The sequence below is a fragment of the Anthonomus grandis genome, chromosome 12 (genome assembly GCF_022605725.1).
Source record: "Anthonomus grandis grandis chromosome 12, icAntGran1.3, whole genome shotgun sequence".
Taxonomy (NCBI): domain Eukaryota; kingdom Metazoa; phylum Arthropoda; class Insecta; order Coleoptera; family Curculionidae; genus Anthonomus; species Anthonomus grandis.
The window spans coordinates 16,495,884-16,507,922 of NC_065557.1; the positions used below are offsets into that span (position 1 = coordinate 16,495,884).

The 12,039-nt window shown below is 32.1% G+C and overlaps 1 protein-coding gene across 1 annotated transcript; it reads left to right on the top strand.

Moving 5' to 3' along the window:
* The first annotated feature begins 5,032 nt into the window (after window positions 1–5,032).
* On the top strand, window positions 5,033–11,614 carry LOC126743147 (membrane-associated protein Hem). The gene is made up of 3 exons (XM_050450120.1): window positions 5,033–6,170; window positions 7,308–7,559; window positions 8,561–11,614. The coding sequence occupies exons 1-3, from the start codon at window positions 5,234–5,236 to the stop codon at window positions 10,747–10,749; spliced, it is 3,378 nt and encodes a 1,125-aa protein (XP_050306077.1). The 5' UTR covers window positions 5,033–5,233; the 3' UTR covers window positions 10,750–11,614.
* Window positions 11,615–12,039: the final 425 nt, after the last annotated feature.

Genomic DNA, 12,039 nt, shown 5'->3' on the forward strand with positions numbered 1-12,039 from the left:
ATGGACGCGGAAGAAGAATTTTATTTTGCAGAAAATTCAATATTACCGTTACTGTTTAACTATTTTATTAACGATATTGGTGATAAATTAGATTGCGATTTTTTACTTTATGCACACGATATCAAGTTATATAATAAAATAAGAAATCTCGCAGATTGTCATAGATTGCAGTATAATCTTGACTTGGTAAATGCTTGGTGTGTAGAAAATGGTCTAAAGTTGAATGTTTCTAAATGTAATGTTATGACATATACCAACAAATTAAAACCGTTATTATTTAACTACGCTTTAAATACGACTACATTAATACGCACAAATTCATTTAAAGACTTGGTAGTGTACTTTGATACCAAACTGTCTTTCTCATACCATATTGACACAGTAGTCTCAGAAGCGTCAAAATCATATGGATTTATTTATAGAAGCACTAAGGATTTCAGAAATCCAGATGCCATAAAAACATTATATTTTGCATATGTACGATCGCGATTGAAATATGCTTCGGTGATATGGTCGCCGGCTTATAATGTACACATTAACAATCTAGAGCAAGTGCAAAGGCACTTTTTAAAATACTTATGTTTTAAGTGTGATAATGTATACCCACCTCAGGGTTTTCCACATGATGATCTGCTTCAACGTTTTAATATTTGTTCCCTAGAAACTCGACAAACCTATTCTGCTCTTATGACATTGCATAAATTACTTAATTATCTAATCGATAGTCCGCCATTAGTGTCAAAATTATATTTTTTTGTGCCTCGTCTCAATAATAGACATCATACCACGTTTCATCTCCCTACTCCTAGAACAAATCTACTTAAATTTTCATCAATTTATACCATGTGTAGTATTTACAATAATGATGCTCATTTTGACATTTTCAATATTACAAAGGAAGCCTTATGTCGCTCAGTTGAACACTAAGCCACAAGTAACCTGAGTTTGTATTAAGCTATTTTTTGTAAATAATATAGCCATTTCCGTCAATAAAAATTGAGGTTTATAGTCAGCACATTAGGTTTTGATCGTTTTTGTTACTTATTTTCTATGCCTCTTATTACTTTTTATACAATTTTTTAGTTAGTTTTAGTTAGCTTAGAAGATTTTTGTAACAAGTTATATATACATTTTTCTCAGTTAGCATAAGTTATATTTAAGTATTTGAAGGTCTTTCCTGCCTTGTAGATGGGTATTTATTTACCTGTAAGGCTTGTATTGTAAAATAAATAAATAAATAAATAAATAAATATTGAAACTAACTTTTCTTAAAAAAAGAAAGAGGCAGTTTTGGAGATATGACAATCACCATCGAAGTGAATGTATTTTACTTTTTGAAGAACTGAAAATGCAACCTATAAAATTTTTTGAGTATTATCGAATGAACTACGACACATATTCTTATACTTTTAGTGCAATACAGGAAGACATAACGAAACAATGCAACTTCAGAGAATGTATTCATCCAAGTGAAAAGCTAACAATAACATTGCGGTAAGTAAATAGTCAATTCTAGTTTATATCTGAAAATTGGTAACATATGTAGCAACATCGTGAGGTATTTTGTCCGGTTGTGTATATAAAATTTGGACTGTGTTGTAGTCGTCTGCTGTAGTAGAAGGCGGAGAGAAAGCTGAAGGTGAAGAAAATCCATACGAAGTGGATTGTGATGAAGCGGGAGAGGGCGACGATGATGGAATATAGGAATTTAAAGTTGATACATAAAAAACGGGCTGTGGTGGATCTCTTGAATGAGACATAATCTCCTTAACAAGCACCTGTTGTAACTGAGTTTGTACTATGAGTTTTCTTTCAGGTTTAACATTTCTAAAATGAGGGAGTAATCCCATCAAAAAGTGATAGTCGTAATCCCTGTCTTTCTCGCTATCAACTTTACTTAAAAAATTTTTGTTTTTCTTCCTCCAGTTCTAACATCCGCCCTTGAATATCATTAAACTTTTTGGAAGAACGCGATGGGAGATTCTTATGTGCTTCTTGGCGCTTTATTTCTGATGCACTCTCTGCTTGTATTACTTGATCAGAACGATTGGTAGTGCTTGTAGATGGTTGAACACAATAATGTCATCTTGAAAATCTGCGGACGGAATATGTGTTTGCGAGTCATCTTGTTCATTGTGAGATTCCGTTTCTTGAGATTGCGTGTTCTCTAAATTATAACTAGGGCCGAGTGGAATATTTCCGGACGATTCCCTGGGAGTCATTTGGTCTGCCAAGAAATATAGGCTCTCAAAGAAGGGCCAAGATGACTTTTTTTTACTACCCCTGCTGCACCAGATTTTGTATGTTTCAGAAATTTTTGATATTCTTTACGGAACGTATCTCTTAATCCTTTCCATTTTGCTTTGGTTGCTTTACCTAAAAAAATACAAAAAATGTAGCATTTTTCTCGTGTACCTACCAGGTTAATTCATGTAACTTTAGGCTAAAAATATGGGTCACTCTGTATATTTGGATACAGAGTGTTAAAATAATAATACGATTTCGTTGTAGTTGTAAAGACAGAGGAAGAGTTGTTAACATTTATTTGCTTATTTTTTTTATTAAAAACCTAACGTTCCAATAATCACGAGATATTTTTTCATTATTTCCAGATTTCTCTCAACGGGACTTGGATTTCGTTCGCTAGCTTGTTGTTTTAGAATGTCACATAGCACAATCCTAAAAGTCATATACGAAACGATTACAGCTCTATGGAACAAATTGCAGCCACAGCATTTGCCGCAACCTACAAAGGAAACAATAGCAAATGGTTCTGCGGCATTTTATGAAAAGAGGAATTTTCCAAATTGCGTCGGTTGCATTGACGGGAAACATATACGTATTAAATGTCCGAAAAAATCTGGCACTATGTTTTTTAATTATAAACAGTACTTTTCGCTTGTCCTTCAGGCGGTAGCCGATGCAAATTATAAATTCATATGCATTGATGTGGGCGGCTATGGAAAACAAAGCGATGGTGGAACCTTTACATGTTCAACCTTGTATTAGCAACTGGAAAATGGATCTCTTTTACCGGAAAAGAAGAAACTTCCTAAATCTAATGTAGTGGTTCCACACGTTTTAATAGTCGATGATGCCTACCCTTTAAATTCATATTTATTGAAACCATACTCCAAACGAAACCTGTCAAGAGAGAAGGAAATATTTAACTACAGGCTATCACGATGTTGTAGAGTAGTAGAATGTTCATTTGGGATTATGTCAGCAAAGTGGAGAGAAAAGATAAGCAAACAATAGTAAACAATAAAGGGATGTCAAATTGTAATTCTTTTTTTGAGTTGAAAATCATTAAATTTTTTTGTATTGGTTTATTTAGTTTCTCTGTGTTATAAAGTTTATTTGCGTTGAGAAGCTTATTGAGAATGAAAAATTTGGAATAATTATTAATTACTGCAATTATTGTTTTTCCTTTAGTAAAAGTAGTACTAAAAGTTAATTAATTAAAGAAAGTAGGTAAATGATATATTTTGTGCAATTTCGGTTTAAAAATCAATGACTAGTTTTTCTATGTATTTATTGCAATTGTTTATGCATTTTGAAAAATAGTCGGAATGAGGCAAACTAATTTGGATCCCGTTAGGATCTAGATCCCACCTTAAAAAAATTATGGATATATTTATAGATATGAGGTTGGACTTAGACTCAAAAGGTTTTAAAAACTGGGACAAATGAGTGTTTTCATGGCTTAATACCGTTTTAAAACAAATTCAATACCGACGAAAACGTAGCAACTGTTTTGAAAAAATATTATGACGTAAGACATCCTAAGACAACCGAGTAAGGCCCTTACTAAAATATGGCTTTTATAAATTGTTTGTTTCTTGAAAATGATCCGAAACCTTAAGCCGAGTCTAGACTCTGTAACAAAATATGTTATATTACAAAGTTATTCAACGAATTTGTTAAACAACTTTGTTTATGAGTTATAAAATGGCAGAGGCATCTAGATTATGTAACAAATCTAATCTAAACAAAACAGGGGCGGATCCTCGGGGGAGGAACTTGGAGAGAATTCCTCTCCCCAAAAGTTCTTGCAATATGTGCAAAAAATTGTTGAGAGCTGAAATTTTTTCATACCTATATTATTTTCCCATGGCAGTACTACTTCAAGTAATAGTTGCGCTTCGTTATATTTTGAATAATTGTTGTAAAATCCACATTTATTTTAAAAAACTTTTAAAAAATGCTCCCAAAACCTTTTTAAAATATTCGCCATCAGGCAGCCAAATTCTACAAGTCGCAACTCATCGCCACCGCTCTCTAGAAAGCCGCTAGGCTGAGATTTTTGTAGAATCGTCTCGCGTCGGTATGAATAACGATAATATTTATCACATACACGATCAGCCGCATCCCCATATAGGCAGAGATCTAGTCCCGTCACATGCAGAGGCTCCAAGCAGTGAAAAACAGGGGTTTTCGGATTATGTCAGGCTCACCATGGTACGTTCGCAACAATATCATTTTGAGAGATCTCCGAGCTTAACCCTAGGCAGATTACCTGACGAAGTTGGAAGATAAGTACCTCACCGCAACCCCCTCATTCCACTCAAGCCCCTTCATCCCCAAACCGAACGCTTTCCCTGACGATACACTAAAACAGGAATAATCCCTGCTCCGACAAACCCTCCACCTCCACTCAGGTCAGCAAACCTCCTTCCCCAACGGTTTATTAGCCTAGACCCACCAAGATAGGCAGTCACAGTGCTAGTATCTGTGTATTTTTGTACAAATTTATTTAGTATTAGTTCAAGCTTTTAAGACTTATGTTAGTATAGAATTATATATAATTAGTTAAATAGATATAAAAATGTATATGTTAATCTAGTAAATATCAGTTTCAAAGTAAGCGATCAGCCGCCACCAGGATTGTGATCGCGGCCGCGTCAGTTTGTGCGTTGCTTAACAGCACTCACATCGTTGCGCATTCAGACCGTGCTAAACGGCCTTAAAAGTTGTCACCGATAGAAAATGCCTGTCAAAACCTAAATTGTCATTCTTGACAGATGTGTCACCATATTTGTCAATTTTTTTTGGATTCCGCCCTGTTATTTATTTATTTACTAGATAATACTCAAAAAAAAAGAAATTTAAATCGTAAATTAAAGAATTAGTCTAATGATGAATAAAGTATTACCGCGTGTTTTCTTTAATTAGAAGTGATCATTACAAATTTCTATCTATTGGTCGCTCACAGGCTGCAAAAAACTCGATAATGGCTCGGCAAATGAGTCAAACAGAGCGAAAACTCGCTGAGAAATTAATAATTCTAAATGATAGGGGCACAGGGATGCTGACTAGGATATATAACATCAAAAAGGCTTGTGGAGATGCAAAATCAAAGCCTGGATTCCTGTCAGATAAAAACTTGGAATCTTCCATCAAGAGTATTGTGAGAAGATTTCCAAATCTAGATTCCAAAAGTTTAACCCCTATACAAGGACTTCGAAATGAAATTATCAAATCCTTGTCTCTTTATTACTATACCTTTGTAGATTTACTTGATTTTAAAGACCATGTATGTGAGCTTTTGACAACTATGGATGCTTACCAGGTAGAATTGGATATATCAGTGAATTTTGAGCTTACAAAAAGTTATTTAGACCTAGTAACAACTTATGTGTCCCTCATGGTTTTACTGTCTAGAGTAGAAGATAGAAAAGCTGTGTTGGGATTATTTAATGCTGCTTATGAAATTGTTCATGGTTCTGCAGATACCAGCTTTCCTCGTCTTGGCTCCATGATAATTGATTATGATGTACCACTGAAAAAACTATCTGAAGAATTCGTCCCTCACTCAAGATTATTAAGTCAAGCTTTATACTCATTACTTCCAGTATATGTACCAAGAAATGTCTCAGCTGATCAGTGGAGATCTGAGCAAAAATTAAGCTTAGTTGGTAATCCCTCAGTGTTTTTGAAGCCAGTATTTACAGAAAGAATAAGTTGTGAATTTTTATCTATGGACACAATGGAGCGATGGATAGTATTTGGGATCATGTTAATACATCAATCACTATTGGATTCAAGGCAAGACCATTTTCATAAGCTTTTGATAAATGCATTAGAAAGCTTTTGGGTGCTTCCTTTGTTTAGAGATGAAGTGCTACATATTCATCAATATATATGGTCATTTTTGGATACTTTAAAGGGTAAGTGAATTTATATACAGTTAAGAAAGTTTGAATTGTTGCTTCCATCTAACAATACTAATTGCTAATAATACTCACAAGCAATAACAAGTCATTTTGTAAATTTGTGATCTTAATATTAAACTTGAAATTTGTGGTTTAGGACTGAGTTTTGGATCATTTACTTTGTTGTTTCTCTATTATTTAAATCACTCTTTTCAATGTAAGCATTAGGCTTCCAGGACTGGTTTATTGTATTATTTCTGTAGGTACATAACCATCACTGAGATATCTGTCTTTCAAATATAAACTCAAGGTGCATAAAAAAAACATTAATAAACTAATAAAATGGTAACACATGAATGAAACTTAACTTACTAATGCCTCTTTAGTATACAAAGTAAATTCTTTACACATAAATATGAACAATCTTATTATTGAAACATACAAAATCCAAAGACAAAGTATAAAATTCAGTATTTTTTTTAATTATATAAATATTTTAACCCCTTGTAGTTTTTACAGCTCTTTTTTAGTTTTGATTTTCTGTTAATTAAGTATAATTTTGCTATTACTTCCCTTGGCACCTCTTTTTTAACACCACATTATACTACTTAGATTTCTTCATTTATTGATTGATAATTAGACCACATTAGAACAAATTCTTACCATAAAAAAAAAAGAAAACAGATAATTTATGTATTCATTAATGTTAAAAAATAAACAATTCAATCAATTCTCTCTATTATAGAGCTGTAAGATAAATACAATTTAAAACATTGTCAAGAAACAAATAATTTGGTTAGTCATTTGACTGATCAATCCACCAACACCAATTCTTCTAATTTGTTAGAAGGCCTTTTTATATAGTTTTTTTAACCATTGCTTAAATATTTAGTTGGTAAATGCCATTGTTTTGTTACAAAACATGTACATTAAAAGAAAATAAATTTATTTAATAGCTCTATCAAATCTACCATAGTTTAAACATTTTCACTGTGAATTTGTTTTTTTTTGTACATGAATTACTATTTTAATGAATAAAGCACTTAGATTAGCTCTTATTTAATCACACTATTAATTTTTGATTACAATTAGATATTTTTGGTTTCTTAGTGTGGTTATTTGTTCTTTAAACATTATTTTTCTTTGTTTTAGGATATGGGAAAAGAATTTCTGATATAAAAGACGCCTTTCAACAAGCCATTCAAAAAGCAGGTTACAATCATAGAGAAAGAAGAAAATTTCTCAGAACAGCATTAAAAGAATTAGGATTGATATTTACAGACCAGCCAGGATTGCTTGGACCTAAAGCCCTGATGATCTTTATGGGACTATGCTATGCAAGGGATGAAGTACTCTGGTTACTCAGACATAATGATAATCCACCACAAACAAATAAAAGCAAAGGTATTTTATTGTTTAGTATATGAGATAGTGTTGGTATATTGTTTAGTTTACATTAGCAAATAAGGTTACTACTTTGAACCTACTTACCATTGAAATATTTGATCATATTCTTTATACTGAAAACTGCCGACATCTTTTGTTCATTTTCTAGAAATTTGTATCAAATTTACCACATTTACATTAATAATCAGCAGTTTGTTATTAAAATTATTAAACTAAATTATGAAGTAAAACCAGATACTTAGATATCTTCCACAATTTAAAATACTATGTCATGGAATGAAGATGAAATGTATAATTTCTAGAAAATTATTGTTTTTTATGTAATTATTAAGTTTTGCAAACCATTTCATTTTTTGTAAATAAAACCATAATACATTTTTATATGTGAATTCACCTTAAGGTATTTTAAAATATACAGGGGATAAGCTTTAAGAATGAGGTTCTTAATCTTGTCCTTAGTATGATGGAATAGCCTTTGATGAAAATAAAATAAAATATTTTTTTAAATTATAACTAATCAACTCTGGCTTTTTCATCAGTTTAATGTGCACTATACTAGATAACTTAAAAAGGATGATTTTGAGATATTGCATTTATTTCAGTTTTTATATGCACATTTCATATTGTCTGTATGATACAGTCCATTTTCTCATAATCTCTTATTTAAAATTATACATGTTCATATAGCATGTAATCACCTGCACATTTTAAAATTTAAGTTAAACCGGAATCCTGCTAAGCATTTCATTGTTCTATGTACATCATTCATTTGTTTTAGATTTAATGTTTTCTAATTCTTCTTCTATTTCACTATAGTCCAAAAATATATCAAGATCTTTCTAATTTTAGGCAAAATAAAAATTCATTGATTTACTTGGGCTTATCAAAGCTTTTATTATGAGTAATAGAATTTCTAAAAATTATTTTATAATATAATATTCTTACTATTTTTTTATGTTTGTGTACATAAAAACCCAAGATTACAATTTTTTTTACAGGAAAATCAACTGAAGACCTAGTTGATCGTCACCTGCCAGAACTTCTCTTTCACATGGAGGATCTTCGAGTACTTGTAAGAAAATATAGTCAAGTAATGCAAAGGTATTATGTTCAATACCTATCACATTGGGACGCTATAGCCCTTAAAGAGCAAATGCAAAAACTGCCAAGTTGTCCTGATGATGAAGCAATCATTTTATCCTCTTTTTGTAATGCTATTTCAGGTCTTTCTGTTAAACAAGTAGAAGAAAATGAAACGTTTAACTTTTTTGCGTTTAGACTTGATTGGTTTAGGTTACAAGCTTATACTTCTACACAGCAGTCAAAACTTCGACTAATGGAGAACAAATTATTGGGTCAGTTAATGGATATGACCCAATTCCATACAAAGATGGTCGACAACTTGGACGAAATGCTACGAGAAACATCTGATTTATCAATCTTCTGTTTCTATAGTCGTATATTTGAGAACCAGTTTCATATGTGCTTAGAATTTCCTGCTCAGAATCGGTATATTGTGGCATTCCCATCCATATGCAGTCATTTTCAGCACTGCACTCATGAACTTTGTCCTGAAGAACGACACCATATTAGAGAACGCAGTTTATCAGTGGTTAACATGTTCTTAGATGAAATGGCTAAAGAAGCGAAAAACATTATTACTGCTATATGTGATGCACAGTGTAAGATGAGTGACAAACTATTGCCAAAGAATTGCGGACATTTGATCTCGCATCAAATGAACAGGAAGAAAAAGGAAAAAAACAAAAAGAATACTATAGAATTTGAAAAACCGGGCAAAGAAAGCTATAGGAAAACCCGTGAGAATCTAACCACAATGGATAAACTACATATGGCTCTAACTGAGCTTTGTTTCGCGATTAACTATTTTTCCAATATAAATGTTTGGGAATACACGTTTGCGCCACGAGAATATCTTCACCAGCATTTAGAAAACCGGTTTGCGAAAGCGTTAGTAGGTATGGTGATGTATAATCCAGACACACACGAAATTGCCAAACCTTCAGAGCTTTTAGTATGTGTAAGATCTTACATGAATGTTTTGCAAACTGTAGAAAACTACGTGCACATTGATATAACCAGAGTATTTAATAACTGTCTACTTCAGCAAACCCAAGCTGTGGATAGTCACGGGGAGAAGACAATTGCTTCACTATACACTCAATGGTATTCGGAAGTTTTATTGAGAAGAGTAAGCGCAGGCAAGATAATTTTTTCAATGAATCAACGCTCGTTTGTTAGTTTGACGATTGAGGGAACGGTCCCTTTTAATCCTGAAGAATATTCTGATGTTAATGAGTTAAAAGCTTTAGCCGAACTTATCGGACCATACGGTATGAAACAATTAAGCGAAACTCTAATGTGGCATATTGCTAGTCAGGTTGTAGAGCTGAAAAAATTAGCAGAAGCTAATAAAGATGTTTTGCTACTGTTACGAACCAACTTTGATAAACCTGACGTGATGAAGGAGCAATTTAAAAGACTGACAAACGTAGAAAATGTTCTTCAACGGATGACTATAGTCGGAGTGATTTTGAGCTTTAGACATTTAGCACAGTCCTGTTTGACAGATGTTTTGGAGCAACGCGTTCCGTTTTTGCTTAGCTCCATTTTAGATTTCAGACATCATTTACCAAGTGGAGATCCGATGAAAATTGTCAGTGAAATGACGTCTGCTGCCGGTTTAAGTTGCAAAGTTGACCCCACATTAATTTCAGCTCTAAAAATTCAAAAAGCCGAGAACGAAGGAGAAAATGAGCATCTATTAGTATGCCTTCTTATGGTTTTCGTAGCTGTTTCTATACCAAAACTTGCTAGAGCCGAAGATTCATTCTATAGAGCGTCATTAGAAGGACATACAAATAATATTCATTGTATGGCGCTGGCAGTTAATCATATTTTTGGCGCTTTGTTTACTATTTGTGGTCGAGAAGATATTGAGGATAGAATGAAAGAATTTTTAGCCCTTGCTTCATCTAGTTTATTGCGGCTAGGGCAGGAGGCGGATAAGGAAGCGGTTAAAAACAGAGAATCAGTTTATTTGCTCTTAGATCAAATCGTACAAGAATCCCCTTTCTTGACGATGGACCTATTAGAGTCTTGTTTTCCCTATGCACTAATCCGAAATGCTTATCATGATGTTTATAAACAGGAACAAAATATGTAAGTTTTAAATATATAAGATAATACTGTATGTGAAATAATGCCTAATTGCAGCCCATGTAAACATGTTTACAGCCAGCCATAAGTCTTGTCATTGGAAGGTTATTTTTATATAATTGACTTGCTCTTTTGAATGAAAATATACATTTAAATACAGGGTTTAGCCTGTATTTTCAAGCAGGTTCCAGTAAAGGTTTAATTAAATATTTATATTTGGTCTAAACTTATTACATTCCGCGATGCAACCCTTAATACCATACCATATTTACAATGGCTACTATATTTAATAATGAAAAATAAACTTTCCGTAAAGAAAATAGGTAATAGTAGTAATAAGAAATAATTTCAATATGGGCTCAAGACTGGTCAGAAAATACAAATAATGTTAAAATAATTAAAATAACGATACCTTTATATACCCCGCAACCCACCACGAATAAAAAAAATAATGTAGGAAAATGTAAGAAAGGATCTTAATTTTGAATTGTTTTTCATAACAATAAAGTATTATTTTTGAATCGCCAAAAATCAACGTAATTAGCTACTGTTTCGCTTTATAATTGTATTTATTGTATATTTAGTGTTTGACTACATACAAATTAATAGATTGCTATTACTTATGTAAAGAAGAAATACTTAGTTAAGAGTAGAATATCTTTTTATAGAAATTTATCTATTTATATCTTAGTAGTTACTAAAGTAAAGCAAGCGTAAAATTTAATATTTCTTTTGACTTTATATTGCAGAATATTTTAATTTTTGTCACAATATTATTATTAATTACCAAATTTTTCTGCAAAAAATTATTGAAAATAAATGGAATTATACATATATTTTATTTTAAAATAATGTATCTTCAATCGGCAGCCAATTGGATTGGATCCTGATTTTTTTATTAATTGTGCATTTTTAGTTACTGTATATGTATGTTTAACTTGAATATAATTTTTTTTTAAATTACTTTATTGGCGTCTCATTTACTAGTTGTAAAAACTACGATTTGGGCTATAAAAGAAGAATTTAGGGCGTGGAGTTGTTAAATGTTAATGTTAAATAATTCAGTTAAACAAAAACTTTCTTCGAGGTTGCTATGCACTCTGATGTGTCTGGTCAGACTTACCTTTCCTCAAGGTACAGTATACTATTGTCCAGGTTACTTGTTCCACTCGGTGTTTATATGGCAGAACAGAGCTATGTATAAACGTACTATACATTGCGTTAAATTATGAAAGTCTTTTCGACCTTTGGTTATTCTAACATGTTTGCAAAAAAATTAAGGAAAAAGTATATTTCT